This window comes from Nomia melanderi, chromosome 9, assembly GCF_051020985.1.
Source record: "Nomia melanderi isolate GNS246 chromosome 9, iyNomMela1, whole genome shotgun sequence".
NCBI lineage: Eukaryota > Metazoa > Arthropoda > Insecta > Hymenoptera > Halictidae > Nomia > Nomia melanderi.
In genome coordinates this window covers 6657855-6676330 of record NC_135007.1, presented here as the reverse complement: position 1 = coordinate 6676330, position 18476 = coordinate 6657855, and the positions used below count along the sequence as shown (strand labels likewise).

Genomic DNA, 18476 nt, shown 5'->3' with positions numbered 1-18476 from the left:
CAACATCAACTACTACGAACCTAATCAAACAGGAATCGTGTTGCAATGAAAATTTTCAGGTTTCCACAATTTTTGCCTAACCCGGACAATGTTCCAAATACTTATAATTATCCAGTACCGAGTAAACGACGATTTAGCCTGTTGTTCTCGATGCTCGAACGGTCACGCGGTTTTCCTGGTCAACGCGTTTATGCAATTACGGAGTCATCGAAAACCGAAGATAAGTCACGCTCGACTGTGAATGAAAATTGGCCGATGTTAGAAATTTTCAAAGTCGCGGTTCGGTACAGTGAACTCGCGCACTTAGATCGCTGCGAGGTTGAGGCGGTGGTCGGGCCCATGGGCGGGCCCCGCCGCTCCCGAAGGGGACCTATATAAGTTGACTCGCGGCCGGTGTAACGCGATCCTATAATACAATCGCGTCTGCCTCATCAGCAACCAGACATGCGACTTCCCGTGAGTACACGATTTTTCTCATTCGCTGATAGTGTCTCGTTGTTGGCCCGTATCAAGGCTGGATTTCTTATCAGTACGATCCACGAGTCATTGATCCTTTATAAACATTACACGTGTCTGTAAGCACAGCTGCATCCCCTAAGAATGCAGAATCATCATCAGTGATTTACATCGATATTTGGATTTTTCTTTTTAAATTAATCAAGTTAAGTTTATTCATAGTCTTGAGTGAATATAAATTACGGAAATCGTATTGAACATTTGGTGATTTAACGATGGATGTTGACCGGAATATTATAGAAATATAAGATGTTTGATTTCAGTAGTTGTATCTATTATATTTGTATTTGTCAAATGAAAGCTTAAGTTGTATTTATAAATGGGAGAAGTTTCTTTATGATGTAGTGAGCATTAATTAACAGAATGTTTTCCTTCAGAAATATAAGCGTAATGACAGAAATTTACAGTTAAATACTGATATTTGAAGATTTTTATTTCAATATTTTATTATTGCGTTGTTTCCGTGGATACAAGTAGATCAATGAACACGCAACATTTTAAAGTTAAAATCAGTGCCGGTGATTTCAACGCAAGACAGACGGGATTGCATAGTGACACGGTTGAGCGGAAGTGGCCTCTGAGTTTTCTCGATCTATCCGTGTATGTTTGTTCAGTGATATTCACATGGTGAAGAAAACAAAAAGTGAAATTTACAATTTTATTGTTCAATATTTCATTAAAATTTTTTAATCGTTCAATGGATTATCCTTCTCGTATCAGAACAATTTTCTTCTGTTCTACATTTCTTGCACGTTTCCTTAGAGCCAGAATGTCAAACGCGTAATCCCGATTGTCGACGATTTTATAAAGCGTACGAGGTTATTGGAAAGTGATTCGAGTGCCAACTGTTTTATGCAAACTTCTGTCTCCAGGTACTGTCTCTCTTGTTTTGCGCTGGCCTTGCGCTCGCCCAGCACAATCAGTACCAAGTAACCACACCGGTGCCCATTTTGAAGCAAATAAACAAGTGAGTACCGTTTTACTGTCGTATCGTTTCCCTTTACTCCCCCTTTAATTGCGCTTACAAATTCTCTATTCCGACATACAAAATAATTAACCAAAGTATCCTAGCACTTTTTTGTCTTTTGTCAATAATTAAGCGTTAACAATTGATTTCATAATTTCTTTCTTAACAAATATTTTACTCGTTGAATTTATAATGAATTAAGGTTTTTTATGTTAACATTCATGGCAAGAATAATAACGTATTTATGTTATGCTAACGAACACAGTAATAAAAGAAAATATGCATAGAAAAAATGTAAGTAAACGGCTGAAGGATTATCTCCTAAAGGAAAATTGCGAAAATTAGTCGGGCGCGCAGAAGTGTGACAGCGGCGTGTCGTAATAAATGCAGATAGGCAGTTAGGCAATGGGAGACAGCAAAAACCACGTTTAACCCTCGAAGTAGGCGTCACATTACGTAGTTTCGTAAACATATTCGTTTGCCTGCAATATCAAGGCCAAATGCACACTTCTTTTCGGTTCCGCAACAGAACTATTATTGTTATCTGCTCCCGCGTTTTTATAATTTCACGAGCATTCACGCGTGACGCAAGATAAGAGGCAGTCGACTACAGCGGAACTTATTTCGTGGGGTGGTTCCAGTCTAATTAAAAAGTTAAAAGTACTCTAATCATCGAACATGTGTAATTCCGACTACTTCCTTATTGCAAGGCTTCAAAACCCGCTCCGAGTTTCATTCTTTGCGGTATATCTTTGCGGTTATTACCAAATCGAGCGGAGAAATAGCGCAAAGAATTATGCGATATACGATAAAAGTTATTGCGTAAGCGGCGAACGATAGTATTTGGCAAAAATAGCAGTGAATTAGATTGCCGGGAAAGTAGTATCGGTTTTGTGAATCCAGTAGCGAAATTCATTTACCATGGTGCTATTATATTCGATTTTGTCAATTATGTTACGTTTTCTGTAATTGGATTGCCAGCTTTATCAGATTTTTATGCTTTCTTGTACAAAATGAATTTATTTCATGTCTAGGCATAATGAAGACGGTAGCTACAGTTATGGCTACGAAGCAGCGGACGGTTCTTATAAAATCGAATCGAAATATCCCACCGGCGAAGTTTACGGGAAATACGGTTTCGTTGATGATACTGGGAGTATTCGCGAGGTTGAGTATGGGGCATCCAGGCGAGGCTTTGAACCGGCTGGAGCCGGAATAAATGTTCCTCCGCCAACGTTGACCGGAAATAGCATCGCTAATCCTAACGAACCCGAGGATGACGGACAGTATAGAGAGGATCCCTCTGTTTACTATACTGATCCCCGATTTACTAATGGAGAACGCTATGAGCCGTCCCCTCGTCAACCATTGATCCAGAAACCACAACGGCCACTTCCGGCACCAATTTACAATCCACCCAGGTGGGTTATGAATTATTATTTAGAAATGATTCCTTGTTTCTAAGTAAACAGGAAATAGAACGTACTTATTATATCTTATATCATAACAGTATAATAGGAATATTCAAATTTTTACTTTGGAAATATCAATCTCTATATCTGCGATCAATGATTAAAGTAAAATCTTCATTTTATAGTTTATCAGCACGATAGAAATATAATTTAAGTTTGTATTTTTCAAAATATTTATAGAGATAATAGATACAGAGGTACTTGCGATCATTAAATAAATCATAAAAATACTATGTTATTATTTTATATTATAACAGTGTTATATAAATATATACATTCAAATTCGTATTTTCCAACATCATTATCTCCACATCAGCGGTCAACTGAGTAAATTATAAAGGAACAGCTCAAACATCACGCAAAAGAGTTTACTGTGAATCTCGCAAATGTCAAGTGAATCTCATTCGAAAGTGCAGGGATCGTGACTTGCACAACTCTTAGCTACTCTTTAACTCGCGGGAAATAACCGGCGGAATTAACGGGCAGGATCTGTTTCTCGGTGTTCCAGGTATCCTCCCCGTGTGCAGTATCAGCCGAAGCCGCAGTATCAACCGGAATATCAACCGCAGTACCGATCGCAATACCAACCGCAATATCAGGGCCAGCAACAACGGTCTGTTTATCCGGCCGCCCCGATCCAAAGCGGACCCCAAGGTCGTCCGGCGCCCAACGTCGATCCCAATGCCGGGCTAGCCTCTTACACGGTTAATTACAGGCGATAAACATCCTCCGATCGCATCGCCACGTGTAAATACCAAGTTCTACTCGCCGATGATCCGCGGACATAGATTTTTTTCTGTAGATAGGGCCAGTTTTTTCTGAACCAATGGGATTCTGGGAATAACGATAACATTATTCAAGCTTAGTATTTCACAAATATTTCTCTATTAATTGTTGCAAATTCTAGGCTCATTCTTCTTGAACTGTCACATTTGATAGGATTCACCCTTTTCTTCAAAGATTGGCACATCCATTAGTGAGAATTTTTTACTCGAATGTTCATGGAAAATGGAATATTTTATCATCGAAGAATTCTCTGATGGTGCCTGTACTATATAACACCGAGATATACAGAAATTACTTATGTAAACTTTTAAGAGATTTCGATAGAAAGTAGTTTCTATGAAATGGGGTTGCGAGGATTAGGGGTAGAATAGCAAAAGGTTATGTTTTTTAATAAGGAATATAAATTTGTAATTCGATTATAGAAATTATTAGAAAACGATACTTTCAAGGTTATTTTCACTCCTTTGATATGAACAGTGGTTTATAAAAAGTGAATGTATCAAGTGTCTTATGAGAACTACTTTCTATCGAGTCCTTAGTAAATTTGGTGTCTATCACTTATCTCTATAGGTGATTTATTTTACAGTTTGAGGATAATTTTCTAATTCCACTTACAACCTGACCGCAAATTACCCTGTTTTCTTCAGGAACAGTTAATACCTCAATTGACGTGTCAAAGAACGTAAATCTTGTTACACCATCGAACGCACGAATCTTTAACCATTATCGTTCATCATTAAAGAATACTTTTCGTGGTGAAACACGCCATCTTGCACACTGCATGCTAGCTATGCCTTTGCATTAATGTAGTACGCTCATGACTCTGATCTTTGCACTTGTTACACTTTAAGAGTAGTTCCTGCATAAAACTCTACCTCTCTTTTACTATTCTACCTGTTTTTCTACCTCTCAAATGCTTCCATAACTCATTCGTTCGTATTTCTTACTAGCACGCGAGCTCTTCTAGCATTTCTCTGACTTAGTGCTCAAAACAACGTGTCTCGAATTACCTCTTTAGTGGTGAAAAGCTGAAGTTCACACACTTGATCCTTTCGCTGCTGAAACAGTAGACTCGCTGACCTAGAAAATCGCTAACTAAAACATACACGGTATTAAATCAAAGTAATTCATCTGAAAGTTAGTAAAAGGGCTAAAAATACTTTAAAATTCATATTAGATAAATGATTCTATACATACATATGATTTTCTATTTCAGTGACTCGAATGACTTCCTTTATTGTTCTCTGCACTGCATATATTCATTACATTTAATCATTTCTTTGTTACAATGTGTAAACTATTTCTTTAGCAACCCTTTCGTAACCAATGAGACGTTCGCATATAATTTGAATAATTCACGCAAAATTGATTTGAATTTGGCATGAATTAATTGAGCTTTATATAGGTAGTCGAACAATGAATTATTAATATAAAATTTTACTTTGTAAAAGGAAATTAGTCGTGTTACGAGAAGGTTTAAACGCTGCTGCGTTCTTCCGCGTTGTCGATGACGAACGGGGTGAATAATTTGCCAGGTATGCATCGCGTGAAATGGAATCCCGTTCATGTTAATCATCATGTCGCAGGAAATTACGGGTGCAATCATGGGTGAACTTGATTCTTCGGTAAGAAAAAAATCGCGACGTTGAAATACCTTCGTACGACCTTCATGTGATATCGATCGAGAGTGATGCAAGTGAAAAGAACCCGTCCCGACGCGGTCGATCCACGATGCAAATCTTAATTCCAACGACGAGATTCTTGCGGAAAATTCAGTCAATCCGCATAAAATTGCGTCGATTTTCCTTCGCGACGAAACGATTAGAATTTCAAATTTTTTCCGCGTATCGATACATTCTGGATCACACACGAATAATAGGGAGTTAACGATCGATAGCTGTCTGATGCAACTGATTCTAAATCTAAAGTACAAGTATTATAATTGTGAAACTTTATATTTGGAATGGTCTACGTTACGAATATTATAATATATGTGTTCTTATATTAGAATTGTCGATGCAATTTTTATGTATTACAGATGTTGTATGATGATTATTTAAGTGTATTTTTAGACTGTAATAAAGTATTTATGGAATAATGTGAGGATAATCCTTTTATTTATTGTAGTATGTAATTAATTCTTGGCAGAACGATTGAAATAAATATTTTATTCCTTATTTCGATTAAAAAGTTATATTATAGACTTAAACAACTTTATATTCGAATTCATTGTACAATTGTAATGGTGATAGTATACTTTGTTAAGTATCAGCAAATGGCAGTAATTGAAATGCGATACAAAATTTCTGAAACTGAACGGTGGCGCCATCTTACGACGACAAATGGAAACTTCCATGATAAGACAGAATGTAGGGTTAAAGGGTTAAATCATGGTACCGTTTTTGAATTGAATGAAATTCTATTTTCATTTCATATCTTTATTTATAAGTTACGAAGTGTTTATTAACTCTTCATCTTCAAACAACGTTCTGTTTCATAATATCTTTTCTTTATCACTAATAAAATTTTGAAACCCATACGTATTATTATCAACAATAATTGCTAAATTTTTAAGTCAGGCACGAATCATTGAAAATATTTAAAATAAATAACAATAAGTACAGGCTTCCTATGTTACTAGTATACAATGTCTACCATTAAACTATGCAATAATCAGCAGTGACTTCCAATGAGGATCTGCATGTTCCATCGCAGAACAATAATCCTCGTCAACTTGTGGAAAATTTCTCACTGTGCCGTGTAAGGTATGCACATTTAATATTCACAGAAAAAAAACAAATAATGGTTCACGCTTCTTAAAATAATCTTATCAAAACCAACGACCTTGCCAGCTTGAAACGGAAACATCGGATGCTTGTGCAAACTGCACACAGCATAGAAATTTTTGCATCGGCAAGGAGGCTGCAACCACACCCAGGAATTTCATCCGCGCTCTTTGACCATCGGATCCATTGTGTAATTATCTGGGGCACCTGTATGTGAAACTTCTTCGCAGCATTCCTGGATATGATTTTATCTTCGTTGTGTCACTCGGACATAAGGAAAGAAAAAAGAATTACCCGAACATTAGCACAATTCCCGATTATCTTCCCTCGCTAACGTCGTCCACGTGTAATTTCATCGCCTTCGGACTGGCGGTTTTGTCGTCATTGACACTTACACAGAAATTGTTTATTGCCGGCTTGTGTCACGAAGCAGCTATCCGCGGTCCCCGTAACACGCTTCTGTAATCGTCGTTGACCCGTAATCACGGGAAATGATCATTTTGTCAGAGTTATGAAATTCTAAAGAGCACCGTTTGAACGTGAAATTCGTAGCTACCTAACTTTCTTTTCCTTCCACCTTCGCTTTATAGAACGTTCTTGAGGTTTCTCTTGAAGATTTTGATTTCTGATTCATCTAATCTAGACTCCAATGGGTTGAAATGTTGCAGAAAGTATGGCCGCTGTAGCTGTTTATAGATATATAAAGTTTGACAAGCTTGTATACTTCTACTGTAATACCTTTTTAAAACAATTGTGAAACAATCATCAACTTTCGATGCAAACAAGCGTAAATTTATTAACACTAGAACTACCGAGCATTTAATTCGATTGATAAGTAACCCCAATAAAAATGGTAATAACAGATTATTTCCAATTTCTTTAGACATTCATTCTTGTATTCAAATGAAACTATTTATTTTCAAGATCATTTAGAATATTTAACACTAGAACTATCAGACAGGTCAAAATGATCCATACCTGATTTCTTCTCTCCGCAATTATTAAAAAGATAACAGATGTTTCTCTGCGACATAATTAGAGAAATTGATGTAACAATGCGCAAATTGAATTGAAAATCAGTTAAAGTCTGAATAAATATACTCTTGGAGTTTGTATAGAGGAATTTCTAAAAGTCAATTGGACTGCTTGGTAGTTGCAGTGTTAATACTTTGAAGACACCGATCATTGCGAAACAAAAAAACCGAAACCAGTCATTTTTACTAATACAATAGCGTTAAACTTCTCACACAAAAATTCTCAACATAACCGTCGCGAAAAATACACGCAAAGATTCAACTGTCTCAAATGCAGTGCACAAAGAGAAAGTAATAGATCATAGTAGAGTAAACAAGGAAGCAAACGCAAGCCGAAACTCACGAGTCTTTTATAAATTATAGTTTCCTGTTCACTAAAAGATGATCTCGAGCCTACAAACTTCCAACTTAAACGATCGGAGCCGTTTACGTAACCTTACCTGTAACCCGCGACACAAAGAAGAAAGCGAGTCAGCGTGAAAAAAAGGTAAAAGAGGTTATCTAAAAAAAAGGGACGCCTAGTCAAGATTGATCGACAATATTAATGAAGCTGATCGGGACAAAAAAATCTTCGAACGCGCGTAACGCAACCTTTCATGCGGCTCGTGTTTCTATATTTATGTCAGCCTTGGCGCGCGTCAATTTTCTTTGTTCCCGGTGAAAATGTGATTCCGATAGGCTAGTGACGTCAGCCCGGACAATCGAGATTATCCCGGACGTGATCACGTAGGTATAGCAGGAACCGTTGGCTGCCATCCTGCTCCAACCTCTTATTCTAATCCTGAACTGTCCCATGTGGAATTACACGTTACGCATACCTGATACGTGGAGACTGCCACGAACCACCGCCCATGCCCACCTTTCACAATATACGTGCCCTCGCTTCGGGCCCCTCGGCCGAGCCGATCTGTTTCGCGATCAGGCCCGTTGGAAGCGTATCCTGATGCCCTTTACCGAACTTGTCCGCTGCTGACAACGTTCTATTATTTATTTTTCAATTTCAATGGCTGCGAAACATGACCCGGTAACGTGTTCATTAACTCCTTAACACTAAACCTACCGAGCAGTTAAATTGACTTTCTGAAATTCCTCTATAGCAACTTCAAGGGTGCATCTACATAGACTTTAATTGATTTATAATTCAGTTTGCGTATTACCAAATCAATTTCTTTAATAATTTCTCAGAGGAATATCTGTTATCTTTTTAATAATTGCAAAAAGAAGAAATTAGGAGTGGGTCATTTTGACAAGTAAAATTAAGGGAAATAAATATCTTAAATATCTTAGCAATGTATTACTATTTTATTTTGTTTACTTTTTTCTGTTTGTTATTTAGTGAATCTTGAACTGGACATTTGGAATGCGATAAATATATTCTTTGGTTTTGTAAAACATTATCGTTAATAATTTAGTGGAAAAGAATCTAATGATTATTTTGTGTCTACGTTTATTTTAAAGATTAAAGACTGATAATGTACAAGTAATATTTTATTTATATTGAAAATAAATGAATAACGTTTGTCGAATTCGGTTTAAAATTTTCATCCGGAGATATTATAGGAGAATAGGTTAAGTATAGAGTCAGATAAAATATTTAGAGAGAAAATATTTTAGATAATATTAACGTAAGTATTTAAAATATTAGATGTTGCAACGGATCAGTCAAAGTAATAATTTATAATGGCTTAGCATTTTATAACTTAAATACTAATAAAAATTAAAAAACAAATTATTACTGTTTAAATGTTCGATATATCAGATGATGTACAGATCAATCAAAATGGTAACTAAAATAAGAAGAGAAAGTTTTACGAGTAGATCATATATACATATTTAATTTAATAACCTATAGCACGAAATAAAAAATTTTAATCCAGTATATCAGATGTGTTTTTAAAATATGTACTTCGTGGTAAAAAAAGTAAATTGAAGAAAGGCGTGGTACCATAATGCAGGGGGCCGTAATATTTGAGGAAGTAAAATTTATTTTTTTACGGTTGTTCATTATCAAGCGATATATTTAAAATTACATATTTATTTATCGTATTATTAAAAATATTAATCAACTAGTACCAATGTATGGATAACGTATAAAAGGGTAAAATTAATAGTCTACGTATATTTAAACTGGAGTACATTACGTGTTCGTGATATGTAACTTTATGTAATAATTGAAACACCTTTTTCGCGGGCATATGTTACGTAACCCGAAAAGGAAAGTATGTTGATCTTGTCTCGTGTAACAGTTTCTTTAATTGGTTACGTTATTGTGAATTCTTACAAAAGGTTTCAGTCACCATTGTCGCCAAAAAGGGATCGCATTTGAATGTCGTCAATAACGACAGTCTTATACCTTTAATCTTATCAATTTTTATTTTAATAATTATATATCTTTAATATTTTAATGTAATATAGAAACGTCCTCAAGAAATATAGCGACAGAAGTAGATCTATTTTATTCAGAACAAAAGAAAGTGGGTGTTTAAAACAGTAAAAGTGGTAAAAGTAGTTTTATTTTCTGCGACAGAATGCCAGAACTTATTTCCTAAACAGCGAGACGTGTTTCATCGATAGACTCGCACGTAATTTCGTGATATCGCGTTCACTCTCAGGACATTCTGATGCAAGGCGTGGTACGACAGTCTGTCGAGCCAGATAAAACTTGCTTTCCTTTACGCGCCCGACTTTCATTCACGATGGCCGCGTAATTAAAAGCTGTGCAGCAGTTTGCTGGACACTATTAATCACTTGAAAATTCATTTAAGATTACTGTTTATTTGAGAATGATAATTCTATGTCGCATTTAGACAAAGAAGAGTCGTTAGTGAAAGCTAAATTCACAGATAACGAATTAATAACTCGAACTTACTATGAAATGAACGTAACGTAATCTCTAATTATATTTTTCTATAATATTTACGTAAACGAGATTCTTATTAGAAATTTTTATTCTTATTATTCTATCCTACAAAATTATTTATTACTGATCTTTAAATGATTATCGAAATTAGAATTCAAGAAATTTGTTTTCATTATTCATTTATGGTAAAATGTTAACAAATAATTTATGTTGATTTGACAAATTTTATTTTGCTTATTTATTTATAGATAAATATTAATAAATAATTCACGTTAATCTGAAAAATTTATTTTGTTTATTTATCTATGGCCAAATATTAATAAATCATTTCTATTAATCCGAATATTTTATTCATCAAATATTATCACCAAATATTTATCACCAAAAAATTAGAATAATACCGCACAAGTTCGCATATTCAAATGATTGATGCATATCAAAGTTTCGCACGTGTTCCCTATTTCTCCCGTTTAATTACGCAAATATGTTTTCACACAGGTACCGTGCACATCAAGATGTCCGTGAAACCCGGGACGTGAGAGACTAAAAAATGGAAACAAGTGTACCGTTTGTATTGTCATAAGAGGATCACTCTGTGGATTACTTGCGTGATTAAGAATTCACATACTATGGCCTTCCATAAATAATGGGCAGCGATCGCTGGCCAGGATAATGACGTTCACGGACGTTCCTTCTCTGTTCGAGGAATAATCTATTCGGTGCGTGCGAGGATTCACGTGAGAATACTCCTTTACCGTGTTTCAGTTTTCTACGAATGGAAATCTCCTGATGATATTCAAACACTCGGCACGTGATTCAATTAAAAGTAATCTTCTACGCACTTAATTTTATCGTGAATTTTCGTGCTCAACTGTAATAAACTGAAACCAAATACTTAACTTTTTTATTCCTGTTTATACAGAGTGTGTCGTTTTTCGTGTATTTTCGTTAATTCGTTAATTTTCTAAATATTAACCCTTTGAATACCAAGAAGTGATATATTCATGCACTTGCGAAAAGTTCCTCTTTGATTTTATTAGTAATAAAGAAAGTCTAACGTGTTTTTAATATTGTGTAAACATTTTATGAACTTTAGGTCAAAATTGACTGAAATATAAGATTTTGTGTGTAATCATGCATCTTTGTTTAAAATTGTCTGACATTTCTCGAATATGTATGAAAATTTCCCCTAGAACTCAAAAGGTTACACAATTTATCTAATTATCATATTATATCGTATTATAAACGAATTAATAATAATTTTTAAATATCAAAAGATTAATAAGTAGATCACCAGCTTCTTGCCAGACAGACGAACACGTAACATGAAAAGTGTGTCGAAAATTTATAAAGAAATGATTGAAGTGAAAGGTGGTTACATCGATGATGGCATTTTCACAATTTCTCAATGCTCTCTTATCCACGCTCGAAATTATTTTTCACATTCCGTCTCACAATCTGTCTTGCGTTTCGAAAAAATCCATTTTTCGTTCCAGAATAAAATGCCTAGTTTCTCACAATTACCTTCGACGCGGTTGCGGAATGGTATTCCGTTAAGCGGATATCGTTGGTAATTAAGATATCGAACACTGAAAAAAATAGATTTAACTTCTGCGTTAGACGTTGTAAATTTTTCAGTGCGACGCCAAAGCACCGCGAAAATGATATCACATTTAAAGCTTGCGCATTATGTACGCGCGAGGAAAAAGTTGGCCAAGCGAGAAAAGAAATTTCTCAATCGTGACTACAGTTCAGTTTAATCACGTCTTTGCAATAATGTTCCCAATTCGGGTCGAACCGTCGTGATGCCGTTGTTAACCGGCTCGTTAGATGCAACAACGTTTTGAATTGTTACATAGAAATAGAAAGCGGGATATGTTCAATTAAAGAATGCTGCCCGCTGAAAAAAGAGTGCAAGTGAAAACAAGATCGACACGGTGGACAATTAAAAAAAAAAGGAAATGCCTTGGAATTTCTTTGACATGGTGAGATAATACAGATTCAGCTGCAACCAGTCTAAATAAACGGGTTTTTTACGGGATTCCCATTGAAAAGTATAATATCCGTAATGATAATGCAATTGTAACACATTATGTCATTGTACACGACGGTGAAATGGAAATTTTATTATCGGTTCCTACGGCAAGTGATGCATAATAGAAGAATTATTGAACGAACAAATTTTAAGTAAGTTCCATCACGTTTCACAACGACAATAAATTATATAATATTATACTTAACTCTTTTTAATATTTCCATGTTTCATTAAACAATTTTCCATGATAATAAAAACATTTATAATAAAATGGAAATCGAATGTTTAACCCTTAGCACTCGATTTATGTTTAATATTGTTGGGTGTAAACTTGTATTTATTTTTGAGGAAATGAATTCAAATAACCTACAGCTGTAGAATTTCACGTTTCATATTTATTTCATTTATTATTATTATTATAAGATTTACTTTCTATAATCTTTTAATGTGTACTACTTTTTAAAACAATTTCCAACATCTATGACAAATTTTATACTGTCATCTCCAGCATGACATACGAGTGCAAAGGGTTAAATCATTGAGCTTGAACTGTAAACGTATTCAATTTTTAATTATAAGCTTGTCACCTCAACACTTTGTCTCATTCAAACAACTGAAGTGATACATGATCGCACAAAGAATCGAATCATAAAAGTGCCGTTTAACGCGGTGCTTACTATCAGCGGTGGGAAGTAGACGATCGTGTAAATTCCAGTGTAATTACCGATCGGATTGAATCTCTGCCAATGCTTCGACATCTGCGAACGCAAATACAACGATACACAATTTCTATCGGTTTATTGAGTTTTACAGGAAGCTTCGAATTAAATGTTGCCTCGTGACGCGGCGCTGAAGAGAGTGATACGTGAAAGGCAAGAGTTTGCAGCTTGAATTGACCTTGCATACCATCCGCTATATAACTCATATCACTCTACGGGCTGTGTGCTGAAAGTGTCTGATCTTTTGCTTGGATTCTACCGGAAGTGACGGAACCGAACAACATTTCCGCTCCAACTATGATGAAAGTGATTATTAAGGAGCCAAGAACGTTCGATGCATTCCGCGCTATAATTTCAACGTCAATAAACGTATTTATTGCGATTTATAACAACAGTCTGGTTTTCATCCGGCACGCAAGTGTGTGAAGCATACCGAAGTGGAAAGTTGAAAGAAACCTAACAGAGTTCCCGTTTTAATTATACCTAACAATTAGCAGAATATTTAATCGACGAAAGGAAGATTAACATAAATCTCGCGCTGACGTGTATTTCAGAATCAAAGGAGGAAATTATTTATGACTTAATCTGATAATAACGTTCGCTAACAGAGAAATCCCGGCAAATTATACCTGTCATTACTGCTATTATATAAATTACTGATCATTCTTTGATCATGATTGAATAAGAAAGCATCGGGGCTATTAACAAGTCATACGTCATTCATTTAAAATAACCTAATAGCTCGGCAACGAATTCGAAAATGATAATAACCAATAAACAGCTATGTTGGTAGTCTTGAAACGTTAGCGTATAATAAAGTATAATGAGCGAGTAATTATAAAATCCGAACATAATAATTCTATTTCTTCATTCAAGACCGTCAGTGCTTTACGCAAGCGAAAATAAAATACTGAATAAAACTTGGTTAAAAACAATTAAGAATTATTATGGTTCATTATACTACAATTTACCGACAAGTAAACTTTATTTAAAAAATTATATATATTCTCTAATCTCGTCAGTAATATCTTCAGTGTTAACTAATGTTTACACTGTTTCAAAGTATATATATTTTATATCTACACTACTGTAAATCGAGTAATATTTTAGTAAAAATATCATGTAATATGTATTTTAAATTCATCTCGATGTCCTCTACAACATGGTAAAAAAGAATATGTGTTCCTATTTGTAAAACCCAAGCTGACCTCGATTTCGCCATGAAAACAATTTTCTAAATTTTGTTACTGATATCTGATTGTACACTCCATACTTTCTAACTCGTGTTCTAAACTTTTTTTCTCAGATGACTGCAAGTGGGTAAACAATCGTGCATCGCGTTAGAGACCCTGTATATATTAACACGTTAAGCACCACGGGAATCTTGAACGTTTTATACATGATATGTTCCTTCGTAGCGAAGGTAAATAGGAAGACTTATTAATTATTTGGCATCAGAACTCTTACATCACAGTATTGTTAACTTATTCATGTCATTAAATATTTTTAGTCGACAGCAGTCATCTTACATATTGTAATATTTTTCAAGCAATTCAGAAATGTCGGTCATCGTATATTGCAGTACATTTTACTAACAAAACAGCTTTATCTCAAAAAACAGAACCCATTTACGATTCAGCCCAATATTTCCATTTGCTCTCTAAGAAAGGTAAAGGGATATATCTTATTGGACGCACGAAATTGAGCAGTCGATCTCCCTTTCACCGGCTGGCATTGAAAGCGCTCGGCAAAGACAGATTATCGGCGAACTGAAGCTAGCCGAAGGCGTAATCTGGGTCGTTGCCGGGTAATTACTGTGACCCTTAATAACAAGGTGCACGCCCCGTGGAGGATTGCACTGAATGGAATCTTCCGGCGGGCCTTGAAGACGCCATATTCCGTTGCACCGGCAGAAGGGCGGACATTGTCGTCCCGTAGACCGCAGCAATTATTTTGCTGAGTCCGTTCCGGCCACGCAACAGAATTCTGCGTTGTTATAATTAATATGAGAGCCGTGGATGTGGATTCAAATGGGTCGCGTATGATATTCACGGTGGGAATTTCGATGGAGGACGATCTTTGTTGTTGCACGCGGCGGTCATTAGACTTTGAACGGGGCGAACGATCCTATAATTGTGTTACTGACTCCTTAGGTAACCGTTTTCTTTGTTTACATTATTTTTAGGTTAATCCTTTACAATCGAAAGTTTTTCGCTAGAAATATTCAGCATTTTACGATGAGACATGTACACATACATTTTAAAAGTAATTAATGAGAAGATATATGTAACGTTTCACTTCAATATTTCAGATATTGATCTATTATACAATGTTTAATATTATATATGACTTTATAATTTTGCTATATCATATGAAGTGGTGACAGAGTTGCCTGTCGAGTTGCAGAGGGTTAATATTTAATTTTTTAAGACAATCGTTACGAATTAAACTGACCAAAATTTTCACATGGAATTTGATGATTAACTAAAATTATGTTTTTAGTAGTAATAATTCATTCTAGAATTAAATTTCAATTTTAGAATTCATTTTAGAATTGAACATTTTCGAACATAAGAATTAATTGAGGTAATAAACGATTGAAAAGTTGAATTTTCTGCAATTAAGATTTCTTTCCTTGATTTTATATTTCTTTACAATACCTGTTTTTCGTAATTCAGTTCAACTTACAGGTAAGTTGATTATTTAGAAAGTACACGTAACTCTTAAGAGGGTTCATACTGCTTTCCATTGAAAGTCGTAAATGATCTTAATGTTACAACAATGAAATGTTAATGACGGAGGCATAAATGCGCACCAATTTCAAATTCGAAGAAAGTTCAAGAAACGAGGCACAGGAAATGCCGATACGCTAACAGTCGGGTAACTAATATGCCAATAGAAAGTTACAAAATGTCGATCGACCGCTAGTTTTACGACAGAAACGAAGGCAGCTGGTTGGCCGTTTCGCAAAAGCCAGGTGAAAACGTTGAATGTCCGACGCGTTTCCAAAGGCCGGGATCTGTTTTACCGAATCTCGGTTCAGCCTTGCGCTCGGTCAGTTTCAAGGTGACAGGCAAAGGAATCGATACTCTCTTCACTCTTAGCGCTGTTAATTGCAATTTGAAATCGAAAATTGAGAATTATTTTCAAACGTGAAAAGAATTTATTATTAAACCGCAAATAATACGGAATATTCTTCAGGCAGTGACATGGAAGAAGTTTTATGTATAATATTTATATATAAATTATACAAATAATATAATAATATAACGAAATTAGATTCAGAAACTACTAATGCAAATAAAAAGTTTATTAAAATGTATCATTTTCAAATTTTAATTTAAATACGTTATAAATGTGTGAAACCTGAAATTGATTTATTATAATTTATACACTGTTACGTAAAAAATATATGCTTTCAGATTTATTTAGATAACTGTACTTGGCAGATATATCATGACATATTGTATCGAGTAACTTCTCTTTATTATGTAACTCCTTTATTTCGAAGTTCGCTGCTTATAAACAATATGCACTTCAATTCTTCACAACTGATTCATCCTATCTATTAAATTAATTACATAAACGTTCTTTAATTGACGTGATTATTCTTACATCACCGAAAGTAAAATCGCAGACAGTGGCTATAATTAGAGTTTCAGCGCGTGTTGGCTGGTCCGTTCTATCTCATTCTACTCCATAAATGCATGACCAGTCTATAGACCGACAAAGCTGCCGTGACCGTTTTTAGTCAAATTCATCTTATCGATTGCGCGATTTATACCACACAGATAGGGGAAAAAATTGCGAATGTGTTCTAGCAACCGCAACAAAAGAGAATAGGATATTGTAAGATTTTTCAGTCGTGTCTTAATCTATGTGGTCACTGCTTCTATCTTCTATAAACTTATAAACTGGAATTTGTAAAAAAAAAGTAACTTTTTTAAGCTATGTATCTATAATATATATTAAGAAATTATTGTCGTACATTTAAACATTCGTATAAATTAAGATATATTTATAACAAGAAAATTAAAAATATATATACTTCTCTAATTTCGTTTCTATAAAAGTTATAAATATAATTAGTGAACAAGTCTAATAAAAGTACAGTATAAAAGAAATTTTGTAAATTTTGTTCAATGTTTATTCATCGACGTACTCGATTCGCTTTATTTCCATAGGAGTCACGATTCTTCAAGTGCAGTAGTTTCGTCTTGAAAAGGACAGTCATCCGTTAACTACAAGGTAGTAAGCAACACAGGCAACGTTACTTCTAACGGTAGTTCAAGCTTGACATTTGAACTTTGAAACTTTTTTACAGACAAGAAGCCGAAGGACAAAGAATTATTACATTCAACAAATATGCTACTGCGAAGTCATGGACTGTTGTTGTTCTTTTTCAACTGTTGCTTATCCAGAATTTGTACAAAAGTCGCTTCATATCCCTACACCTTTTTAAATGATTACATAAGAATATAATAAAATTGAATGAACTACTCGTTTGAAAATAGTAAAATAAATAAGAACATTACATCAACATACCAGTTTAACAAATAATGTAAGAATACAAAGAACACGAAAGCAAGCAGAGCAAATATAGAAAACAACCTATATTACACAATGATAGGAATTTATTTTCAAAGTAGACTAAAACTGTAGAAAGACTAACGACATTATAATTATAGAATGTCAAATACAAGCTCCACTTTTTCTTTCCTTTCACACTCTTGCTTTCATTATTTTCTCAACGATTCTTCGCCTGTTCCACAGTATTAAGAAATAAATGCCCCCGTGTATGCTCGAAATGTGTGTCGCCTGTATTAAAAAGTCATTTCTCTAGCCGTCATTTAGAAAAACTTAATTCCTCGAATGAACGTAAGTGTAACGGGAGTTGCAGAACTCGTTGAGTCGGTGATCCCGTATCACTCGAAGAAAAGTTTTCGATGGAAATCTATGGAGATAGTTTCCACCAATCGCCGTGCACTCAGGAAGCACTATGAACGCTACTGAATTTAGTTACAAATGTGCGTATATCAGGTGTATTCGTTAAATTATTTCAACTTGTAAGAACACCGTACATTTTTGTTGCACAACCTGATTATCTCCATTTCTACCTTTACATAATAATTTCACCGCGCAGAACTGTATCGCGTGTTGAATACAATTTTTCGTCCGTTTAATCGGGGATTATTATTTATGCATGCACACGAAGGTAGGCACTAAAAGATCTAAATTAAACATTGCTTAATTCATACATATCCTCCGCGAAATATCACGTGCTTAATTGTAATTAAACGC

The 18476-nt window shown here is 34.9% G+C and overlaps 1 protein-coding gene across 1 annotated transcript; it reads left to right on the top strand.

Moving 5' to 3' along the window:
* The first annotated feature begins 318 nt into the window (after positions 1-318).
* CPR27 (cuticular protein 27) lies at positions 319-5775 on the top strand. The gene is made up of 4 exons (XM_031978500.2): positions 319-456; positions 1389-1483; positions 2518-2904; positions 3464-5775. Exons 1-4 carry the CDS (start codon positions 445-447, stop codon positions 3675-3677), a joined length of 708 nt encoding a protein of 235 aa, XP_031834360.1. The 5' UTR covers positions 319-444; the 3' UTR covers positions 3678-5775.
* Positions 5776-18476: the final 12701 nt, after the last annotated feature.

Excerpts from the sequence above, each read along its gene's own strand:
- CPR27 (XM_031978500.2), top strand. Across the intron at positions 1,484-2,517 it reads ATTTTGAAGCAAATAAACAA|GCATAATGAAGACGGTAGCT; the intron begins GTGAGTACCGTT and ends TTTCATGTCTAG. Across the intron at positions 2,905-3,463 it reads CCAATTTACAATCCACCCAG|GTATCCTCCCCGTGTGCAGT; the intron begins GTGGGTTATGAA and ends TCGGTGTTCCAG.